The 24,603-nt window shown below is 52.2% G+C and overlaps 1 protein-coding gene across 1 annotated transcript; it reads right to left on the bottom strand.

Moving 5' to 3' along the window:
- Positions 1-8,128: 8,128 nt before the first annotated feature.
- On the bottom strand, positions 8,129-24,393 carry NACC2 (NACC family member 2). The gene is made up of 5 exons (XM_075716993.1): positions 23,529-24,393; positions 14,585-14,752; positions 11,585-11,690; positions 11,195-11,292; positions 8,129-8,628 (listed from the first exon to the last, which is right to left on the bottom strand). The coding sequence occupies exons 1-5, from the start codon at positions 24,391-24,393 to the stop codon at positions 8,129-8,131; spliced, it is 1,737 nt and encodes a 578-aa protein (XP_075573108.1).
- Between the last annotated feature and the right edge of the window lie 210 nt (positions 24,394-24,603).

Below are 24,603 nucleotides of genomic sequence, written 5' to 3'. Positions count from 1 at the left end.
CCCTTTCCCACGGGAGCTCGGTGCAGGCAGAGCAGCGCGGCACTGGGACACCGCAGCCCCCGGCATTCGCTGGCTGCCTGCTGGCATCCCCCAGCTGCAAAGGCAAGGACCAACACCCTCTGTGATGGCCAACACCTGAGCTGGCCAATGCTTTCTACAATGGCCAACACCTTCTACAATGACCAAGGCCTTCTGCGATGGCCAACACCTGAGTTGGCCAACACCTGTGATGGCCAACACCTTCTGCAACGGCCAACGCCTTCTGCAACGGCCAACGCCTTCTACAATGGCCAACGCCTTCTGCAATGGCCAACGCCTTCTGCATTGACCAACGCCTTCTACAATGGCCAACGCCTTCTGCAATGGCCAAAGCCTTCTGCAATGGCCAACGCCTTCTGCATTGACCAACACCCTCTACAATGGCCAACACCTTCTACAATGGCCAACACCTTCTACAATGGCCAACACCCTCTGCAATGGCCAACACCGTCTGCACCAGCCAACGTGGGTATATCTGCCGGGGGCTGTGCCGCTCCCTGGCCCTCCTGGATGCGGTCCTGGCCAGCTGCCTTCCAGAGCCTCCTGCTTTCCCATATCTACAGCTCATATTTTGGGACTTCTCCAGGTACCCGGGAGCAAGTTCCTGGCCCTTTCGTCTTGGCCGTGTTTGGTTGCAGCAGCCTCACCTCCTCTGCCGCGCTGGGTGATGAGCTCCCCTTCGCCTTCCTCATCAGGAGCCGGTGCAGAGCAGTGCTCGAAAAGATAAACTATAAAAAAAATCAAAAAGCGGCCTAAATCTGCAGCCCAGCAGAGACTGCAACAAGCAGAACAGCTTTCACTCAATCTGGGCTTTTTTTTCCTGGAGAAGGAGGGAGCCGCTGGGCCCTGTGAGAGACCTGGATGTATTTTTCACCCTGGCCATACAGGGCACTGCAGTGTCCCTGCTGCCCTGGGGCTGGTGGTCCTTGAGCCCAGTGCCCACCTGGCTGTGTCCCTGGGGGCCCGTGGTGGGGACAACCCACAGCCAGGGCAGCCCCGTAACACCCCGGGGCCAAAAACCGGCGGGGATGGAGGTGGAGAGCCAAATTCAGAGAGTTTGAGCGGGTGCAGTGCCCCGGTGTCTCTCCCTCTGGAGCAGATCCCAAGAAAATGAAGACAGGCTGAGTCTAAAACCCAGGGGTGCATCCCAGAAATCAGCTGTGATCCAATACAGTATTAAAAAAATAATAATTTTTTAATGCCCAGGGGAAGAGCGCACCCATGGGTGCACCCATCGCGCCGCGGCTCAGCCTCCGCCCTCTCGCGCGGAGGGCGCTGCCGAAATCACGGCCCCGCGCCGGGCAGAGGGAGACCAGCCGTTTTATAACAATAGCAATAAAAATAACATTATTGACATGAAGAGGAAACCTTTCGCCATCCGCCCCGCGTGCGCTCCACCGGTTTCCCCGCGCGCCGTGCCGGCCCCTCGCGGCTGCCGCGATGCGAGGCACGTTACAGCCCGGTCCTGCCCCCCCTCCCCGCACGCTTTCCCCCTGCACATTTCTACGGCAACGTCGTTTACTTGGTTAAATAACTCATTTATCTTTTTATACTCTCTGCAGATCATAATACACCCACTCTGACAATACCGCACACCAAAGACCTAATTTTAGAAATGGTGTTTATAAGTAATCAGTTTGAAATATTGGAGCGGTCGGATGATGGTGGTCGTTTTTTTTTTTTTTTTTCTCTGAAATACTGACGTTTGCAAGAAAGCTGCTCGTAAGGAAAATTCTGATTATAACAACTCATTTAGAATAAATCAGTTTGAAATGGTTTATATAACATGGCGGTATGTGCCGTACACGAGCATCCAAGTTTCTGTGTTTTTCCTTTCAGTAAGATGAGATTAAATGAAACCCCAAATGCAAGTGGTTTTGGGCACTTTTTTTTTTTTTTTTTTTTGCGCTAAGCAGAGGAAATGCAGCTTCTCAGCAATTTTATGGCCAATTGGGTCGGGGAAAAAAAAAAAAAAAAAAAAAAGACAAAAATTACGGAGAGCAGAATTACCACTCTTGCAGCCCAGTCACCCCAACACCCCCAGCCCTCCCTTCCGGCTGGGGGGTCCCTTGCACCCCGCTCCACCCGCCCTGCAAGGGCAGCTCAGGCTCTTCGGCTTTGCCGGGGGCTTTGCAGCCTTTTTTCCCCCCATCCCCATCCCAAAGACAACGTCAAGCGCCGCAACAACCCCAGCCAGCGCCCGAGCCCGGAGCCCCGAGGCAGAGCTCGGACCTCCCGGCGCTCTCCTACGGCCTCACCGCCGCGGCGTCCTCCCCGTCCCCGCCGGCAGCTCATCCCCGGCAGCGGGGACGGCGAAGGCAGCCGCAAACGCCGCAGCCCACGGAGCATCCTCCTCCTGCGCTGCCCGAGGCCTGGCCAACTCGTCACAGGTGTCGGCGGGCTGGGTGCCGGCTCCCGCCCCGGGAGCGGGGGAGCCGGCCGAGCTGCCCCTGCGACCACCATTTATTCACCTGCCCGTCTTTTTCGGAGCGCGGTTAAGGTTTTCCCTCGCTGAAGAGGCAGGCAGGGCTCAGCGGAGCAGGGTTGGGCTGATGCGGCACGCTCCGACCGCGGCCCTGCGAATTCAACTTTAAAAAATAAGAATAAATAAAGCGAGCGTGGGAGGGAGGGAGCGTGCGATACGTCCGGGGGGAAAAAAAGCCAAAAGATGCCCAAGCCAGCTCCGGTGAGGGCAAAGCCCAGGGCAGGGAACTCCCCAAATTTGAGCAAAACCGTTCAGCTGGCCGAGGCTGGGGTTTGGGTCACGGCTGGAAGCGGAGGCTGAGCCCTCGGGGCAGCACGGGGCCGCGGAGCCCCTTCGGCCCCGCTCACCGCCCGCTCGGATCAACGACACGCCCGAGCCAGCAAGAAAGAGAACAGAGCGAAGAAAAGCTTTTAATTGTCATTTACTTTATTATTTTGTAAATGTGAATTTTACAAAGCGTTTTACAATTAATGATCACGTTGGGGTTGTTTTTTTTTTTTTGTTGTTGTTGTTTTAAATGGATTTTTCATCATATGAAAACAGCTATGAGCACAGTTCCAACTCGGGGGTCTTAATCTTTTCTCTTCTTTTTTTTTTTTTAGTTACCGATATATCGTGTCAGCCATGGCTACAAAATAACAGTCTTAACTATACAGAGTAAGAGCACATAAATACTAGTGAATAATGCACAAAAAAAAAAAAAAAAAAAAAAGAAGCTAGCATCGTTTGTGGCTGAGACAGTTGAGGAACATAATTCAGTGGTACTGTGAGATTTCCTTACAGCACAGAAAGTATTTTTAACAGTCATGAATTACAGTACTACTTAATACCCTATGAAGACGCTTTAAAAACAACCTTGTACTTTAAGTCCTTTTTTTTCCCAAACATTCTGTCCAAAGGATTAATGTTCTATTTGAATCAAGTGCCATCCAAATGTTCAAGTCAAAAATATTTATACATTTATACTCAGTTGGTTTGTATTTATTTATGTATTAATTTTTTTTTTTTTGTCTTTTTTTTTTTTTTTTTTTTTGTCTGCTAAAAATAGTATTGCAAGTTTTGGCTTTTACCTTGACATAAAAATCACAATTTTTGTGTGCAAAACGCTTAACAGTGGAAGAAACTCATGGGAGGAGCTGAGGGGTTTCCAATGTGAGTGCGTTAGACGTCGGCCCCCCCGGGCGAGCGGGGCTGGGGAGCTCCCCGCTCCCTTCCCTGCCCACCCCGCACGCTCGGGGCGCGCTCGCCGACGGCGCGGCCGGCTCAGCCAGCAGCGACGCTCTGAGCAGCGGGCCCAGCCCAAGGTGGCCGCGGGCTGGCGAGGCGGTGGCGGGGATTTGCCGCCGGGGCCTCGGCCCGCTTCCCCGCTGGCCCTTCTCCGCTTGCAGCGAGCTATTTCCAGAAAAACACGCGATCCCAGCAAAACCCCGGCGGCCAAGGGCCGAGGGGAGGCGGCAGCCCCCCGCCAACCGGCGCGGCCAGGGTGCTCCGCTCCCTCCAACGCCGGTTAAGCCACGGGCAATTCCAGTTTTGGGGGGGCCAGGTTGAACCCCTCGCCCGGCCGGAGGAAGGGAGCCGCGGCGCGTGCCACCCACGGCCGGGCTCCCCGCCACCAGCCCCGCACGCAAATAAATTTCTAGGGTGAAACCACAGTTAGAAGAATTAAACCATCAAGGTGGCAAAAAAGGACCCGCTCCCCATCTTCCGCCGGCGACGCCGGCACCGTCCCTCCTCCCCGAGCCCCCTCCGCGGGCAACCCCTGCCTGCGCCGGCGTCAGCGCCACCGAAGCGGCGCGGGAATGTCGCCGGGACGCCGGGGGCTTCGCCGGGACCCCCGGCCAAAGGCGGAGCCGCGGGGCGGCGGTGCGAAGGGGCGCCGACGGGGAGGAGAGGGGCTGGCTTCTACGCTATATGGCAGCTGCAGGTAACTTGTATGCTTACGCTCCGTTCTCTTTAAAGGTGCTTGGTATAACTTTAGATATATAATATACATGTAATATTGCTAATAGTCAAGCATAAGAATAAAGGTGCAGACATACCATAAATACTGATGCTTTGATTTTACACTACCAGACCTAGATGAATGCAGTTTCCTATTCACATTATAAAGCAGCCCCAAATTCTATAATTTAAAATAGTGTCGTAAACAAAGAGGAGGAAGGAGTCGGTTATGATCTGATCTTCTTCATCTGTTTTCCTTGGAAAAAATGATCAAAAAATTCTAAGGCACTCAGGAAAGCCGCATACAATCGATGGACTGCTCTGTTCTCACCTTACATTCAGTATTTTAAAGGGGTTACTTTTTTTTTTTTGTTTTGTTTGTTTTTTTTTTTTTTCGGAAGAATACAATCATTACCGTATAACATTTTCAAACATACCATTAATCCTCCACACACAGGAAACATTAGTGCAAAATGCTTGCCCTCATCTACCAGATAAGGAAAAAAACCCAACGCCCTTCACATTGTAGAAGTTTGCCTTCCTAATAATAATAATTAATAAAATAAACAAACCCAAATTTAAAAAAAAAAAAAAAAAAAAAGGAAGAAAAAAAAAGAAAGAAAAAAACCCCAAAAATATACAGGAAGTTGTGCTAGGTATAAAAATATATATTTTCACTGTGCAACTTGACTCTCTTCAGACTCTCTGTCCTAAGCCGTTCAAGTACTGCCGCTGCCGCCCCGCCGGCCGGGGCCGTCTGTCTGGGCGCGGGTTTGGTCCAGAATGAATCCTGCAGCCACCACGGACCCCGGCTGGAGCGCTCGGCCGGCTCACCAAACCCCAGCAAGTGCCAAAAAGGAGGAGGAATCCTTTGCGATCTCTTTTATATATATATATATATATATATATATATATGCGCGCGCACACACATAGAAGGGACAACTTTTGATCTCCGACGCCCGGATCCGCTCCCAGCTTGCCTCACACTTGCAGCAAACCCGAACTTTTGGGGAGGTGATGGGGGATCGGGGGGGGTCCTCAGCCAAACCTGACCCCGCCGAGCCCCGCCAGCCCCGCAGCCGTGCTGGGGGGCCAGGGACAGCCCCAGCGCCGAGGAACCGAACCCTGGGGAAGAAGCCCACCCCAAGCTCAGCTCCCTGGTCCCCCTGCTGAGATTCGCCCTCCTCCCGCGGCGCTGCCGGGCGGCGGACGAGCCGCGCCGGCGCCGGGCTTTGGCGAGAGCGTGAGTTTTGTTTGCTGGCGTGGGTAAAGTGCAAATAGAGCCCCCAGCCGCGCTCGTCCCCGCTCCCCTGAAGCACGGCAGCACCTCGGCACCGGCTCACCGTGCCGCCACCCGCGCCAGCCCCTCGCCAGCGCCGGCGGCAGGGCGCCCGCTCCGGGGCATCGCGGTCCACCCAAGCCAAGCTGTGCCAAAAACCCAAGAGCTGTGCAAGACGGGAGGCAGAAACCACCCCGTCATTGATTTGCTTTTTTTTTTTTTCTCAGGGCAAGGAGCAGTGGAACAGGCTTAAGCGCCGGACAGCTTTGTTATTAGGATGCAAAAAAACTGCTTCAAGTATCGAAGAAAACAAATGGGCAAAAGTTGGGTTATCCTCTCCCCACTCCCACTTTCCCAATGGAAATACAAAGAAGGAAGAAAACCCTGAGCAAAGCGCCGTCTGGATTCAGGGACCAAAGCAGGAAAGAAGAGCACAGCCACAGCAGCCTTCAAAAGTGACTCTTTGTGCACCTTGCACTTGTTCGTAGTCCCAAACTTGTTAAAGAACAAGCTGTAAATACCATTAAAGCAGGCCGTTTAGTCACAGTAAAAATAAGAATTAAAAAAAAGAAAAGAAAAAAGCCACACTTGGCTTCCACGTCACGGCCCCATCCCTCGGAGCACCGCGGCCCCAGCATCCCGGCGGGTGCCCGGTGGGTGCCCGGCGTCCCCCGGCCCGGCGGCAGCACCCAGGGCGAAGATGCAGCGAGCGGGCACGGGCAGCGCCGGTGCCCAGAGCCCCGCGGAGCCCGGTCGGCAGAATGATTACGGACACGTCGGGGGATTTCGAAGGGCAAGCGGGCAGAGCCGACGCAGGCAGGAGGCAGCAAGCAGGGCTGAGCTGGGACCCGCTGCCCGGCCAGGCTCCAGGGGCACCTGCAGGTCCCATCCCAGCGCCTGCGCCACAGAGCCGAGGCCAGCCGGGGCCACCAAAGCCAACACAGCCTGGGGACATCAGCTTTCAACAGAAAAAAATGACGAGTAACTCAACATTGGGCTTTTTCCCCAGCAGGACCTGTCTGGAGGATGGGCAAGAGGTGAAACGCTTCCTCCTCCCCAAAACCTCTTCACAGAAGGGCAGAAAGCTAATTGTTTTACAAAAAAAAAAACATTTTGCATCCAATATACCTCAAATTGTTAAAAAGCGAGAGCGGGCTGCTGCCGGCCCGGGGCGCAGGGCAGGGGGCAGTGGGCGAGCCCCGCACGCCAGCGGCTGCACCATGCTCTGTCTCCACTGCGGATGCTGCCAGGAGCCGACGCCAAGAGCTCCCAGCTCTGTGCCCTTCGGAGCAAGAACGACGTGCTTTCCCTGCTCAGACTCCTCGCCAAAGCCCTTGGCAGGCGGCTGAGGGGGGCTAGTCCCCCCCCACAGGAGGTGGCCCTGGGCTTGGCCCGCCTGCCTGCATGCCCCGTTGCCCCGGGGCGATGGGGTGCAGCGGGGCGACGCGAGCCCGTTCGCCCAAGAAGCGGGTGACGTGAAGGTGCAAGGAAGGAGAAGCAAACGAAAAGGAGTCGCTGGGAGGGAGGGAGAGAGAAAGCAAACCCAAAACCCGGCCGTATTGGGGCGGGGGAAAAAAAAAAGAAACCGACAACAACCGCTACACTGGCCAGGGTCTCCACCTGCATCCCACGCAGTCCTCCTGACACGTGCAAGCCTGAACTCCCGTGGAACCATCCCTGCTCCGGGGAACGGGCTAAAGCTCCCCGAGACACCGGCACCGAGCCCCCGCCAGCCTCCGGTAGCGGCTGGGCGCCACGGCACCCTGCGCCGCAGCACCCACGGCGAGGGGCTCCCTCCGACACCCGAAGCCTTTAACGATTTCCCCCACCCTGTCCCACTTGGCTAGAGCCCTTCTGCTAGAGACGAACATCGCCAGTCACAGCACCTGTACCCTAACGCACCTCGCTTTCCTGTTAAGTGACGGTAAAACTTTCGTTTAGAGGACAAGGTTAACGATGGCTTTACTTCTGAGCTGAGTAATGGATGGGGTGGTGATGACGGGGCGTGGTGGTGGTTGGGGGGGGTGGCTAGCTTTTCTCCTCCCCTTCTTAAAATTAAAAAAAAAAAAGGAAAAAAAAAAGAAAAAAAAAAAAGAAAAAAGCTACAATCTTATAGACTAACCTCAGGAATATCAAAAAAGGAGCCCAATATTTTTTTTTTTTTAAGTAGGTCGCCACAGACCTAGTCATTTACAGTATAACGAATGCGATTATTTCCTTCATAAATTTTAAATACAAGCAGAATAAAAATCACATTTTTTTCAGGCAACAGTAGCAGTTCAGTAGGTAAGTGGCTTGATCACATTTTTTGTTTTGTATTAGTAATGCATGCAAGCAGCTTTAGTATTACAGATCCCTTATAGGTCACGAAACGTTTGCTCTCTTTATAAAGTCCCTCCGTAAGTACCATCTTGTCTTCTCACGGGAGTTTCGGGCCGGCTGGAGGAGCCCGAACCTTGTTCAAAAGGTTGCGGAGTGCTTTGGGTATCCGATGCCATGGCATCTGTGGCAGCTGCCTCCTGTATCACAGAGCCAGCCCCTTCGGCATCCTCGCTCTGTTCGAAGGACTGGTTGGATCCATTGCTTAGCTCTACGTTCACTGTGTTAGTTCTCAAGGCTACTATAGTTCCCGAATCGCTCCTCCTTTCTGCATAGATTCGCTGCTCAAAGACCTGAGCAGTGTTGGGCTGGAATTCAGGATCCAGGGGGACACTGTTTGTGGTGGAGCCCATGACCGTGCGGTACATCTCCATCCCTTCCGGCAGCATGGACTTAATCTTCGGCAGCCAGCGCTTGCGGACCCGGCGGGCGTTGGTGCACATATCGGCTGCTATAACATTCATCTCGCTTTCCTTAAAGCTCGGGGCAAAATTCTGACAATACACTGCAAAGACAGGGATACATAGAGCTGAGGATTCAGAGAAAGCAACACGAAGGCGGCCACAGCCTCTGCCCCGTCCTAGAGACCTGCCGCAAGGCTTAGCACGGGCAGATGCCACGGAGCATAGGGTTCACCCGCAGGCCAGAGCTCTCGCAAGGAGAGACTTACAAACAAGGGCTCCTCAGCTCGAGATAGACTCAACCCAGGAGAGGTAAAACCAGGAGGCATAACATTCCCAGGTGGCATGGGGAAGGGGGCTGGAGAAGGACCCAGCGAGCCTCGGAGGTACCAGGCTCCTGCCTGCAGGACCCAGCCTCCAGCCGGAGCGCGGCACCGCGGCCGCAGCACGCTGGGATGGCCAAAAGCAGAGACGGACACGGAAAAGGTCAACGCGAACTCCTCAACAGTGGATCCATTAATGGCTCTTAAAACCACGGTGGTGCAGGCAGAGCTGCGGGGCCGGGAAATCTCAGAGGCGCTCTCGACCCGAAGGACCATCCTCTGCCCGTCCCACACCTCGTGCCGGCCACCGCAGGGCCAACCAGCACCGCCTGGACCACCAGCCCGGCCAGCCTGGCTGCTCCAGGATCCTGGCAGGAGCACGTCAGCTGGCACGCACCCTGCAGAAGCCCAGCAATACCTCGGCTGCAGCCCTGCTCCTCCCTGGGGGCCAAGCACCTGATGTTACGGAGCAACATCATCACGCTGCCATGGTGAGTATTTATCAACTCAAGCTTGTGCTTGAGTTGAGAGAGAAACGGGATGTTTCTCTACAAAATTCAGGCAGTAAGATGTCATCTAGTTCCCTGACAGGTGACAGAGAGTCGTAGGCACGGTCACTGGACAACAACACCTTTCCAGCCTCTGAAACTCTTTGCAAGGACCAAGGCTGGAAGGTCCAGACCCAGGGCTCTCCAGGGTGAACTCCTCTCCTCTGCCAACTGGGAGCCCGTCTCAGGAGAGCACCACGCACAAGCTAGGGGCAAGCACTAACAGCACGGTCTAGCGATTTTGCCTTCATGTATTGAACAACTTCCATCTTAGCCCTTTTCTCCACGTGCTACAGATCTCAGAGGGTGGCTGGAAGGCCCCTGGAGCTCAGCAGCACAGCAACAATTAGGGAAAGATTTGTCTTCCAAATCTTAAAAATAAAAAATAATTAATATAATTGCTTAAAGTTTCATTTTCCAGCCCAATACTATTTACATAAAGATTTACTATCCAGAATCCCGCAAGGGTGAGAGAACACATTGCTTTCCACCGTACACCAAGCCCACGGTAAACGGGCTTCACTGCGCTGACCCACCAGGGTTTGCTGTGCGAACCCATCAGGGTTTCCTCTGCCACCCAGGTCCTCATCACTAGCAAGCACCTTTTGTCCCACAGCACGCTCCTTGTATTCAAGGGTGACTGCAAGAGCCAAATATTTAACCGTTTGTTTCTGGTGCCTGCCATAAATAATTCAACTACCTTGATGGAATGATGGAAGTAACAAAACTCTGCTTTTCTTGGATAAACACCGGACGTTGGGCACAAACGTGCACAGGGAAGGGCATGTCAGGGAGCCCTGCGCATCCCAGCCCTGGCTGAAGTTAGGGTGCTGCGTCACCACGCAAACACAGGGGATCTTACCTGCAGGACAGCAGAAGGGGTGTTAAAAGGCTGAACCTTTTGGACCCGCAGCTCCGAGACAGAGCTCAGCGGCTCTACGGACAGACCAACTAACCGAGCCGCGCAGCACGATGCAGAACTTCACGTGGAGCTCACGTGTTAAAAGCTCCTGTTGCTTTATGCAACCTTTTAAAAAGGCAACTATTTGCAGCAGGGCTCTCCTTTTTTTTTTAAAAAAACCCAACCACATAAAATAGTTTACAAAATATACTCAAGGAAATAAGGCTGCAAACCTAACAGCAAGGCTGCCGGCGAGATGGAGAGCAGCTCCTCCCACGCTACCAGGGCTGGTCAGTGGGTTCCCCAATTCCTGGGGGCCCATTTACTGCTGAAGACCAACAGCCCCAAAAGCCCAGGACACCGCAAAGCGCGGCTGCTCTCGGGCACCGTCACGGCCCGGGCACCGCGGGGCCAGCAGCTCCGAGAGATGCGCGGAGGACGTCTCTGGGAGGTGGATGGGAGCTGCACGCTCTGCTCCTGTAAACCAGGGGATCTGGCAGAACCAGAGCCCTAGGGCATAAAAGGCAGCAAAGGGAGATGGCCTGTTTCAGTGGTATCAAGCTCAGAATGTTGCCAAAACCATAATTTCAATTTCCATCTTAGAGCACCTATCAATAAAATAATTAACTGCGAAATCAGTGCTTTAAAATATAGCAAAATAGTCAAGCAGCAATAATGTTTTATATTAAGATACTGCCAAACAAATAATAAAATAAATATATTCACTTCACCCCCCCTCCAAATTATGCAAAATAAAAAATAAATTAATTTTCCTATAACCTAATTTCATCATATATAGTTCCCATGTTACTCAACAGAGACGGCCTTCCCTGCTTAGGTTTTGGCTTTGCTCTCGGCATGCTGTTCCAACAGAGCAGCAGTAAATCTCCCTCCTTACATTTGACTGCGTTAAGAACCCTGCTGTCCAGGGGCTTCCTGCTGGGATCGCTCGTGGAGGACCGGATTCCAGTTCCGCAGCTGTTGGCAAGCGTGTTCCTGCAAGAAAGGCAAAGAAGGACCCTTACACCGAGGACCCCAGGGGACAGCGCATGGCAAGGGGACACCGTCCTCTTCCCTTTAGGTTTTTACGGAGGGATCACCACGTTACATGATTTTAAGGCAAGGAATCGGAGAAACGGGTGCTCAGGTTCAAGCATGACTGAGAAAAAGTAGAGAAATCAGCGCAGCATATGCAGACGATGAAGCACTCGTGACACATTATCTAGTAACGTGGTTAAAACACCAGAAAATAAACTGAATCCCTTGGGAGAGCACGAAGAGCACGTACCGATCAAAGAAGGTGGCCAGAAGACGTCTCAGAAGGACCTTGTGTTTGACACCGGCACATAAGTGGCAATTCATCAGCTGCCCCCGGGTGATGTAAACACCGGAGCCTGGAAGGGTTGGAGAAGGAGAATTCCGAATTAAACCCTCGCCTTGCTGACAGCACCGCCTCCGAGCCCCCAACAAGCCGCTCCGCCTGCGCCGCTCGGGCCTGACGCCGGTGTGACACGGGACGGAGCGTGTTCTTCACGTGCTGCTACGAAAGCCCAACAAGGATGGCAGGATTTTTGGAACAGTCTAGCAGGGACTGTTATCGCAGTCCCCTGGGGTCTTGGCAAGTCCCAGCTAATAATAATTCCTAATTTTATCTGTACAGAAAGGAAGTCTATGGAAGTCAAATGAAAGGACTCTTTTTTTTCTTTTTTTTTTTTTTTTTGCAAAGACACACAGTGCAAGGCTTTATTCTGTGATTTTGTACGTACAGATCAGATTATTTATTCCTTCTGAAGGAAGAAAACCCCAATCCATTTGGCCTTTTCTCTTCTCAAGTTAAAGATCACAGAACATAGGACTAGAAAGAAAGGAAAAAACCCCGTGTAGCACAGGAAAGGTACTCGGTTGCACTACAGATCTGTTTCCAAAAACCCCAGCCCATCACCTCTTGATGCTTCTGGCGAGCAGGGAATTTTCCTTCCAACGCACAGGAACTGCTGACTTTGAAATACCCTGCCTTTAAGGTTGTTCTCCAGAAGAAAAAGGAGCCCCTGCCAAAGCGGCTTCACATGTCCAGGGTTTTGGCAGTGCTTTGCAGCAGGTTTCTTATCAAACACTTCTCCGCTGCACACAGCTCACGCAGACCAAACCGCTCCTGCCTCCGCATCGGCTTGCAGGGGGAGGTTACTCTGTTTTGCAAGCGTTCTGCTATACGAGAGGGTTTTGGTGTTTGCTTTTAATTAAGATTAAATAATGGGTCGTATCTGGATCCAGAACACGCTCTGTTCTCAAGATACAAAACCATCTACTGGGGAAATAAAATTACCTCCTGGTTTTCCAGGAGAGCCTACTGTCCCCGATGTGCCGGACGAAGGCAGAGCTGCAGAGCAGCCCACGCCGGCCGGCTGCGCCCGGGCAGGCACCCAGCAGCTCCCCGAGCGCGACCCTCTGCCCGGGGACGGCAGCTGCCTGCACCAACCCTGCCGCCGCGGGCAGCCCAGGCCACCGGTCCTGCCCCAGGAAAAGCAAGCGTCGCTCCGGAGCTCAGAGCCATCCTGCTCCTCGCCACGCTCCGGGCACTGTATCTGCCCATCAGATGTCCTACGGCGACGGCCAGGCTTGTTGAGGGCGCTCTCGGAGAGAGCCGCTGATGTTTGCGGAATCAATTACGGCACGAAAAATCGGAGACAAAAGGAGAATACTCCGATATGGCGAGCTGAGGAAAACTTTCGCTGCAGGATCCTCCTGCGTGCTCTGGGGTCAAGCCCCCCTCCCAGGTCTCCCCAGGTTTGAGGCAGCAATTAGCTGCGGAGCCTTTCTTTGGCAGCTGTATTTGGAGAGATAAGCCATCAGAGGGAACGCCAGACGCTACCGAGGGTAACTTCGCCTTAATAAATAAAAAATAACCGAGGCAGCCGCTATCGGTTAGAGATATTAATCTACTTTTTTTTCCAGATTGAAAAATGCAAATCAAGCGGAGCTGCCTTGAGCCAATTTGCAGCCCTCTCTGTGAAAATAAGCTGCACCACTTGATGGTTTTAAGAAGTCTCACCTAAAACGTAAATGGGTACAAAATGAATATTCCGGATACAAAATAAATACTTGTGGTTGTACGCCGTGTTACAGCGTGTGCGTTTGACTCCTGCCTTCCACCAAAAACCCATCCTCGATCTGATGGAAACCTTTCTGGGCATCCCCTGAGATCCAGATTCCTTCTACAGACTGAAAATAAAATCATGCTACTCACCAAGAGATAAATGACCAGAAAGAAAAGGCAAGTGATTTGGACTGCTTGTGCTGCTACATGTCCTCTTTGCACCAAGGCCTTTACCGGTATTAATTAAACCTCCCCACCTGGGCAGCAGGTACGGGCTGTCGTGCAAAGACCGCTTCATCGAAACATAGCTACATCCAAGGGAAAAACTTCACAACAGCGCAGCGTACAAGCTGAGAGGACTATGGCAGCAAAGAGAAGCTGGGGGGAACTTACAAAAGCAGAATATAATTATTTAAACTGGGATCTGATCTGGACACCCCAGTCAAACATCCGTCTTCTGTGCAGCACTCGGGTGCCCGGGCTGCAGGCGGGCACGGCCACCGTTTCACGGGCATCCAATTTCTCTTGGATTTCTCTCTTTATCCAGCTCTACACCACCAGCATCATTAAAAGCTAAACAGCACCATCTTCCATCTCAAGTTGGCCATAAATCCTTTACAGAGAAGCAGGGAATTCTCCCAATATTGTAAATGCCCCCCAAAATGAAAATAAAGACAGAAGAAAGGACCAAACCCAATTCCTTCTCCTCCTTCCTTCTGCAGCATTTGACCATTTAGTAACACCCCCAAGTTTTAAAAAAACTTTTACAGGTTTTTCAAAGCTTGTTCACTGACACAAATTTTATCTCCATTGCTTTGTAAATCTTATAATGCAATGGGTTTGGGTTTTTGTTTTTTTTTTTTTTCTTCAGATCTGTGCATCTAAATCAAAACACAATTGCAATGCAGCCCACACCAATCAGAAAGAACACAAGCTGGAGAATTCAATTAAAATGCTAAATTAATTCAATTTAATAAATCCTGTTAATGGCACATTTTTTTATCAGCAAATTAAAGGAAACTTAGAACTTTTTAGAAGATGATTGGTGATGAATAATCCAGAAAGACACAGCAAGGGCACACAAGATGCATGACTCCAGCAATGGTGCAAGCAAGATGAAGAACACATTTCAAGAAGGAAAACAGCAGGGATCTCCAGGCATTCTCAAGCAAAGAAAAGTCACCCCCTTATTACCTGCAACGAGCTCAAGTTTTTCTCCAGGATCTCCCTCCGAGTAGAGTTTTGGGTGACAACGATATCCGATTTGACTGATAAGACTGGCTGGGAGAGCAACTAGATCCCGTCGTATGAGGACACAGGAGCGGTTCTCCAGTGGGATCTGCTCTGGCTTCTCTTGAGCAACTTAAAAATTAAGAGGGAAAAGCATTGGAAGAGTTTATTATGCAGGCATAACATTAACAGAAGGTCACATTTTGACTTTTGCAGGTAGCTCCTGAAGTATTCCTCCCTCCAGAAATACAACCACTGGCCCAGGGCTATCGACCGCAGGGCAGATGCCACCTGACAGCATGGAAAGATGCCCTGGTCTCCCCCACCACTACCGCAGCAGTCTCGTACATGTGTTCAGGTTCTGCGAGAGGGATTCTTGGAATCTCATTATGCTTTAACTTTTCCTAAGTTAATAATTTGTGAAAATGTGCAACTCTGCACAGCTGGCATCGTTCTGGAAGTGCAGCATACGGGGCTGGCTTCCCCAGACACTCCCAGAAGAACTGTGGGTTACTTCACCAGGGGTTTCTAAAACAGGCAATAAATTACCCGAGTTTGATAAATACCTGCGTCAGTACCGTAACTACTTCTCTTGATGTTTTTTTTTCCTGCTGAAGTTAAAAGTCAGACTCTGCAGACACCCACTGCCTCCCCTGAGGATGGCACGCACCAGCCACCTCCTGCAAGCTCCAGCTCACCTCCCGAAGCACCTTCGCTTCTTCTGCCTTTTGCTGGCTAATGTTTCCTCTCAAAAACAAGAGGGACCCCAACCAACAAGCCAAAAAAATGTTATTAAGCTGTAGCTTCAAAACCAAATTACTGGGTTTTGCCAGGATGCAGCTGTGACTTGCCCCGATGTACCATCCCCGGAGCCCACCACAGCCCAGTAGCAACCATTAACGTCGAAAAGCTGAAACGACCGAGCTGGCCTACCAGCACCACACATGTCTGGGTCTTGTGGGCGTACAGAGGATTTGCTTGCTAAAGTACATTTACAGTGCAAGTCCACAGGCTTGCTTAAAATTGCAATTTTTGACAGCAAAAGAGGGCTGACATGGGTGTCCATCAACTCCAGCTGCACTGGGACGTGGTGGGAGCTGAATGACAGTTCTGAATGGCAGCCCAGCTCTACAACGACCCGTCTTTTTTCCCCAAAAAGGTCTGATAATGTGGCAAGTGCCACACATAAAATCAAACCCAGCTCTGTGCTTCAATATCTGTGAATACAGCGAGAAGAAAAAAAACCCCAGAAATTAGCTTTTCTGAACTCAAAATGTCTCCTACTCAAGAGGTGTCTTTTCCTGCAATTATTTCGGTGTTCTGGGGGACATTTTCCACTCTCTAGATAAAATAACAAGTTTTGCAGACTTGTTGCTGCAGTAACCAAAGGGTGATGGCTCCCGTACAATGGGAGCAGTGTTCTAACTAGGACATGCCCCGCGACGCCGTGCTGTGCTGTGGCATCCTATTGCAGGCACGGGGCTGGAAGCATCCCCTCACCGCTCCCTCCTTCCCTAAAAAGTTGGAATACCAGGAGGATGCCCCTTGCTCGTGGAGCTGCACCGCGGCAGAGCACCATTTCCTTCAGTGATTAAGGACCAACAGCAGCAGAACAATTCACGCTATGTTTTAAAACTCATTTCTCTTGCCATCACGGCCTCTCTGTGCAAAGTGGCAGGGCTTTGTGGTGCTGATGTGCAGTTCCACTGACACACGGAATTTTCACCAACTGCAGTTATTTCCCTCTTTAATTTGTTCCAAGCACCCAGGCACCCTCTCCTTGGAGATGGGAGTCATCACCTGCTCACGCAGAGGAAGCATCTAAAAGACCTGCTCTATTTCTGATGCTTTCAAACAGTGATAGATCCAATTAAATACTAGTATTTTTTCCAGCTTAAACAAATCCAAAGCAGATGGGCACTAGGTATGGAGGAACCAACACCCAGGGAGGGCCCTCTCTGCTGTCCTTCGCAGGCTTTTTGGCTCTGGCAAGGCATGCTCACCAAGGCAGGCTACAGTGGCGCAAGGGCCGCTGCAAAATAAATGCAAATCTCGAGGGGAGAGGAAGCAGCAGGTATGGAGGACACCATCAGCTCTCACCCAGAGTCCCCTCCAGGTTACACACAGGCTGAACTAAAAGGTAAAATTATCTATAGGCCACATATGCCCTACTGTTCTGCTGATAAATCCCAGAAACCAGACTGGGACATCCCATCCTCTCCGCTCCGCTCCGCTCCCCTCCTCAACAGTGGCAACGAAAGATGGGTGCATGATGCTATTATGGGTAAAACAGAATTTGGCAAGAGCTTTTTGTACTAAATGCACATCCCTGAGGAACCTCACTCTACCACTTTCCATAGGCAAATGCTCAATAAAAACCAAATTTGGGGCCAAACGGATCCTAAGGTAGCAATCATGAGGCTGGCAAGAGAAAGATCAGCACAAGCACTGTCTTCACGCTACCCTCCTGGAGAAATTTCGAAGGGTTTGGTGTCAAACCTGTTTCCTGAAAGAAAAGCAGCTTTTCAGGAAAAAAATGCTGCCGCACTAAGACCTGTGCCGAGGGGTCGGTGACAATCCCGTCTTGAAGAAATTCTTTGCTTTTGAAGACATTTCATTTCCTACACATGGAGCCATTGAGAAGTTTAGATTTCTTCCTGTGAAATCAAATACTTGATAAAACAAACTAAAATTTGGGCTAAAAAGGCCAAGCGTCACTCAATCCACTACTCTATTTTGGTTACATCTGTCCTGCTGGCTCGCTGTCTATAAATCTCTTATTAAACATGGGCATGAATCATTTTTTGGACTTTGTTTCCATTAAAGCCCTAGCACAAATTCAACAATTCAATACGAAACAAAAACGACCAAAGATTTAGGCCTTTCAGTGCCACCTCAATTCAGCAGATAGCAATCGGTTATGTAAAGAAGCAGGATACAAGAGACACTTTGGTCCCATGTTTTCAAAGAAAGCCGGTCTGTTTGGCCTTTATGCTCTGAAGAACAGGATAGTATTTACTTCCAATTAATTTGTATCTTCGGAGGGCAGCAACTCCTTCCCTTTGAATGAAAGGGCAAACAATGTGAAGTATTGTTTAATACAGTTTTGTTCTCGACCAAGAAAGGAGCCTACCAGCTAGCGGAGAGGGGCAGGAAATCATTACAGAGGAAGCAATGACAGCTGCCAGCCAAACACTGATATATTTTATTTATTCAGATATATGCTTTCATCTCAAACTTATATGGATGCCGCAGCTGGCAACAAGTGGTCCAGAATAGGAAATATCCCGGCTTTTCTGGCTGAAAAAGCAACCTCAAGCCAACTCACCGGTCCATGCTCGGAGGAAAGCTGGAGTCGTGGGAATTACCGGTGCTCCACGGCTCCAGGCTGTGCGTGATGCTAGGGGCATGTGTCCTCCTTGTCCCTAAAACACACCGTCTGGCTTAGAGGTCCATCACACCACCCTCTTGCTGAGCCCACGATGGTTTTGGTGACACCAAGACGGTTGCACGTCCCGCCCAAGGTGCCTGGGACCAGGGATGCTGAGCCCACACAGCTCCTGTTGACCCTCATCGGTGACGGGCAACAAGCTGCTCGGGCGAGTGCCCGGGGTCTGGCAGTGCTGGGAATTGTTGGCACGCACCTGGCACCACTGTTCACTTATTTCCTTAGTTCCTGACAATCCAAACACCAGGGCTTCAAAATTATTCATGAACCCCCCAGTTCCCACCAGTCTGGGTTCTCCTCTTGACCACTTACTGGATATAGACTTCAACATACTCCCATGGGTAAGAAACAACTATTTCTGGTTTAGGAATGGGATTCTGAGATACAGAAAGATCAGAGTGACGGACGCTCACCCAAAAGTTTACGTTTACAGAGCCCCAACACAGAACCACAAGTCACAAGCCCTGGTCCACCGCACCGGCTACAAAACCATCTCCATCGCTCCGCCACCAGTCAACCACGTACGCAAACACGTGGCTAATTCTCCCCTGTTCTCTAAACGGCGAGAAGTTTCTTTTCAAATAGCAATATTTTACAAACATTTTTATCCCATTAGCCTATTTTCCACTGGCAGGGAGACTACCCCAAAAATAGCATCCCCGCCGCAGCCCTGGCATCACCAGCATCTGCCTGCGTACGTAAACCTGTACCACAAAGGACACACGCATGCACCGCGGGACAGATATATGATATAGTCCCAACCGGGATAGTTTACGTTTTACAAATAGTACATTTATAACAACGTACTGGAACGTAGAGATTTGATTTGTGACCTATTTATACAGGGAGGTAATCTGGAATTAGTATAGGAAAAACATTACTGGTTTATAAATACCCCTATCTCGCCTTCGCTTCGGATCTCAGCCAGGAGTGAAACATCTGCCAACCTAAAATTAAACATCTGTGTTTCACGGTGAGGAAACCGGGACTGGAAGTTTAACGCCAAAAAAGGCCAGAGGCTGCGCGCCCCCGGCGTGGGGCTCTGCCTTCCCCCGGCTGCTCAGCACCACCGGTCCCCGTGCCGGGATGGGCGATGCCGGCGCTGCCCGGCGCCCGTCGGCACACAGCGGCACTTGCAGCAGCGGGGCTGTTTGCAGCCATTCAAAGACCCTCAAGGAAAAGCCAAAAGGAGAAGCGCTCTGGCGAATCCACAGGGCATCCTCTTTTCGCCGCTTTATTTCCTACAAAACCCACGAGCTCTCTGCTCGCGAGCATCCCGCCGTGCGCGGCGCAGCGTCAGACCGGCCACCGCGCGGCACTGGTCCTGGCAGGATCAGATCGCCGTTCGGCGCAGTCAGACCCAGCTACTTCATTACGGCTGCAATTACCTGGCGTCGCGAGCCGTGATTTACATCGTTGCGGCGTGGCATTCCCAGGCTTGGTTCAGGATGCTGCCCGGGCTGCGCCGGAGCCGCTTATTATGGATTCTGGGTTGTTTCTTGCCCTCTTTCCTTACTGTCAGGAATCAGAGGCCAGGAGAGAGAACTATTCTCTCAGCTAATTACCACAACTGTTCTATAATGGCTATTTTAGATGAATTTTTAATGAAGTTTGCTCTTGTCAGTTCAGGATTTCATAACTTTCAAGTCCAGCCTTTACATTCCAGCCATTTGCTGCATAAAGATTTCTCCTCTCCCCTGCAAACCGGCGCAGCAGGAGCAGGGGAGGAGGACGGACCCTCGCGCAACTTCGCTTGCGCCTGTCAAAATTAAATTAACTGCATCTGCTAAGCAGCAAGCTGACTGACAAGAACGCGGTTCAGTGCAGAGAAACGCCGAGCATCTGCAAGTCCTGCTGAAACCCACTTCAGATCAGGCCCACGACGCTGTAATTAAGATGGATAAAAATACTTTGCTTTTGTTTAATATTTTCTGGAGTTGTGCATTCCTCAGATCAGATGCTAGAAACCTCATTAAGTCTCACTCGTGTCCTCAAGGCCCGCACGTTCTCCACAACCACATTGAGTTATAGAATAAGGAGCCATCTTACGGCGATGCTCCCAGCCTGCCACAGCAGCAGGCGGGCACAGGGACGGCGGCGGTGACACCACGGCCACCGAATGCGGCCAGAAGCAGGTGGGAGCCGATGCACCTTTTCCTACATCCCTCTGCAAGGTGCCACCTTGTCTACTGACACCTAAACCTCACCCTCCCATAGGACTGTATTTAAGACTGGGCTTATCCCTTCATTTATCCGCTGCTCCTTTTGCAGGTCCAACACTTTCCCTGCTCCACCACACCCGTGCCACTGGTGCAGGTGGCACATCACTTCCCAAGACCTCCTCCTCGCTCCCTCCACCACCATCAAACCCTTGGCCAAGGTGATGATGTGCTCCTTGCCTCTCTGATCCCAGCTCTGGAGATTCGGTGTGGTTCTGACTCTAAAAAAGGGGTGAATGAAAATAAATCAAAACCCCCAGCCTGGGGGCAAGAAGAGGCTTCGTGCCGCCTGCCCCGGGCTCAGCGGGGTCCTGCCAAGCGCCTTCCCCAGCCTCAGGGGCGGTGGGCGATGCCCAAGGCAAGCGATGCTCAAGGGACGCGAAGAACATCAACCCCCAGCGTCCCACCACACGCTCGCTGGCGTTGGCTCAGTCAACGCTTCGGCTGGGGAATGAAAAAGCAGAGAAAAAGGAAGGGGGGGAAAAAAAAAACCAACCCAAACCTCTCTGAAATTCAGGGCTTCATCTGCTGTGCTCTTCTTTGGCTTTGTTTTTGTTTTTACAAATGGGGCTCTTGGAAACCTTGGCAATCACTATTTTAAAGGGCTCCCCCCTCCCCCAGGCCTTTGTAAGGCTGTCGGGATCTACATGCCAGGAGCAGGATTAGCTGGCTTTCCCTCTTCCATCTTATGGTTTTATTATTCTGCACCTTTTGAGGGTACAGTTTATCCCAAGTAATTAAAACACAGTTAGCTGTACAAGTCCAAACCATAATGGAATAGCTTAGGGTTTGTTTTTTTTTTTTAATCTCTTTTTTGTGTGCCCTCTTTTCCAGGAAGCCTGATACTATAGCTGGCTTATTTAAAAGAGGAAACTCCCTTGAAATGTGCTGGTGCAGAAGAGATATTTTAGCAGAAATGTGGTATATTAGAGCCTTACAGCGGGGACGGGCAGCGCCGCGATCCCGACCTGCCTCCTCCCTGCATGGCCCTTGCCTCAGCATCACGGTGCGGTTCAAGTCTTCCCCCTACAGAAACCAAGTAGGAAAAAACTTTGCTGCGAGATGCCCGGCTCCGACGCGAGGGCTGGACGGTTGCAGCATCTCCAGCGACGCCCGAAAAAGCTGCTCGTATTTTCACTTTTCCAAGTGGGATGACTCCCACACCACAAGAATTAGGTACAGCCTAATAGCTGCTGCCTCCACCGTCCTGGGGCCGGTCCTGCCCTCACCTTCTGAATTTATTTTGTTCTGTTACTGCACGAACTGGCCCCGTGACAGCGAAGGAAAACACCATGTCCAAGGGTATAATCCCATTGCTCTGAGGGATAACGCTGCAAGCCCGGGCGCTGAAAGCAAACCCACATTACTCACCGCATGCTCTGCAGCAGGGAAGTGCAAAGCAAAATAAAAACAAAACCAGTGTGCAGGAAAACAGCCCGATTTCTCTTTGGTCTGACTCTAAAAGCAGCCAAGGGACGGGGCCCCCTCTCCTGCCGGGTGGGCAGCCGTGGAGAAGACCCCGACCTTGTCCGCATCCCCTGATCCCACTCCTCCTCGTCCGCCCGGTTCCAACCGCTGGGACTTGAAGCGCAGCAGAGAGCGCAGACAGGATTTTGAGGCTCATTTTCTACAACTGGCTTGTCTTGTTTTTCTCAGCAAATATTTCTTAATATTAAAATAGTAACACTGCTACCAGTATGCTTTCCCCCTTTCGCATACGGCTGGGTAAAAACGCTTGGAAAATGTTGCTTATGTGCTTGCTGCCTGGCAGGGGGACATGCCAAGGGGACGCTGGGCTCCTGCTCTTTGGGACAGGATGGGGATGAGCCAGTTCTCAGGAAAGCCTGGCTTTAGGTAACAGAAAGGGCCTTATTTGTCAAATCTTCTCCCTTGCTTAAGAATAAAATCAAAGGGCTTTGAGGAAAGCGTGCCAGCTCTCCAACTAAATATTTGCAAAACCAGTCCAGCGATTTCAGCGCAGAACCGTAGCGGGGAAAGCGGCTCCAGGCAAGAGGATGCTCCGCGCTGCCAGAGCCGGCGGGAAGATGTCCCCCCCCGGGGAGCGCCCGCGGATCAAAGCTGCCACCACAAACACCTGCAGCTCTGACGGGGAGGCCGCTGCACCGGGGCCGAGCCTCCGCACGGGATGCCGCCAGCTTCGTCTGCACGGGATGCTGCGGGCTGCCTCTGCGCGGGATGCGGGCACGCCAGCAACCCAGCCAGGCATCTCCCGCTCCAGTCCTGAGCCCCCGGCTCTGTACCCCCCACCTGCCCTGGCTCCTCAATGGGGTCCGAGCCCCGCAAGGCGTCGGGGGGCTGGGGGTGCGCGCCCGAGGAAGCCCTCTCCTGCACGGGAAGCGGGAGGGAAGGGGCCTCGTGCCCCCGCACCTGCCCCGGCGCTGAGCCGGCAGCTCCCAGCCGAGCACCACCAAAGCGAAGCCACCTCCTCTGTCTAAGGCACAGCCAGGGACTCACCTAATAGAGAAATAAAATATTATCACGAAGCCCCCAAACTGCTTTTCCTTTTCTGACAGCGATGCACTCGGCAAGGCTGGCAAAGGAAAGGGGGGGTCACTTCAGGCTAGTGGGAATAAAAGTCCTTCTTTCCTTCTTTTTGCAGATACTCCTAATTAACATCCATGAAAATGATTTATTTGATGTTTTTCTCCCTTCCTCCAAATGTCGTATGCGTTCATCACTTTTTAAAAAATTTTATTCTAAAAGGGCAGGACAGAGGGAACGTGCATTGCACCTCGCTGAAGACTAACTCCCAGACCGACGATCTGACCTCCGCTGGGCTGGCAAGGGCTGACGCTTCCCTTCCTGCGGACGGCCATCCCTCTCGGATGACCCACGGCAGGCGAGCTCAGCCATCGCCAGGGCATGGCTGTCACCGCCACACGGCTCACGTAACCACCGGGCTTGTCAGCAGCCTCAGCCAAAAAGCCAAGGGCCAAGCTGACCGTGGCGGGGGACGCAGCCTCTCTTACCTAAAGAGCCTCTCACATGGGGCACGCAGCCCATGAGCGATGGCGCGGGGCGACCTGCCCACGCCGTACCCGGACACCAGCACCGAGCCCACCACGTGCACCGCTTTCTGCGCCGTGCTATGTAAATAAACAAACGAAGCCCCCAAAGACAGAAAAAGCCTGATGAACAAGCCCAAAACTAGCCATGCTGGCTGGAGAAGGACCAAGCAACCACCGAAGGAGAGCAGAAAACCCAGAAAACCGTCCATTACCAGAGTAGCTTCCCGAGGACTTGATGTACATCTGCCCGTACTGCTCCTCCACCATGGTGTCGTACGCCTCGTCGTCCTCCTCGTCCTCCTCGTTGTGGTAGGAGGTGGGGCTGTCGGTGGTGGGAATGCTGCTGGCGCCGGGGCTCGTCCGCTCCCCCTGCGAGTACTGGACCTGCTGGACGTTGGGGATGAGGGTGGCCAGGTTGGGCATCCCGTAGTAGGAGACACGGGAGAGCTTCAGGGGACCGGCGTTGGGGCCACCGCTGCCTGCCCCATCCCGGGCGCCGGGCTCGAGGGGCCGCTTGCCGGGCAGGCCGGGCAGGGCAGCTGCCTGCAGCTCGAGGTTCTCGTGTTTGACGCGCGTGAGGAGCGGGATGGGCATGGAGGGGGACATGACGTAGGGCGCCGAGGCCGACTGCAGCTGGTTGCAGGGGCTCTGCGGCTCCGAGCTGGGGTCTTCAATCATGGTGGTCTGAGAGTCACAGTGGGGAGAGCTGACCTTGAACATCAAGTCCGTCCCTTTCTCCACAATGTGCTGGATCTGCAGGAAGCCCGCCGTGTACATCACCACCAGCTGCTCGCTCGCCGCCATGGTCAGCTTCCCGGTGTAGCAGAAGGAGAGGATCTGCTGGAAGCAAGCGGGGGGGACGGTACCTGGCAGCTCAAAAGCGTTTTTGCTGTTCCCACTGAACAAGTCTCGGAAGTAGAGGCTGCTGGCGGCCAGGACAGCCCGGTGTGCCTTGAAGGCTTGGCCCTTCACCACGATGGAGACATCGCAGTACAGCCCCAGCAGCCGCTGCTCGTTCAGGCAGCCCAGAACGGTGTTCCCAAAGTTGGGAATCTCTATGTGCAACATCTGCGACATGGCTCAGGATCGGCTGGAGCTCCTCAGACATTCAATGCAGGAATATCCAAAGTAGGGCACATCTGAAAAACGGAGAAGGAAGGGAGAGAGGCATAGCGTTTTTAGACAGTTCACTGAAGCAGGCAGAAGCAGAGGAACCCACCTCACCCGACATCACAGGCTCAAAGCTAAGCTCCGAGAGCCGACGCGGAAAAGCAATCGCTTATAAAA

This window comes from Pelecanus crispus, chromosome 9, assembly GCF_030463565.1.
Source record: "Pelecanus crispus isolate bPelCri1 chromosome 9, bPelCri1.pri, whole genome shotgun sequence".
NCBI classification, from domain to species: domain Eukaryota; kingdom Metazoa; phylum Chordata; class Aves; order Pelecaniformes; family Pelecanidae; genus Pelecanus; species Pelecanus crispus.
This window is presented reverse-complemented; position numbering and strand designations above follow the sequence as displayed.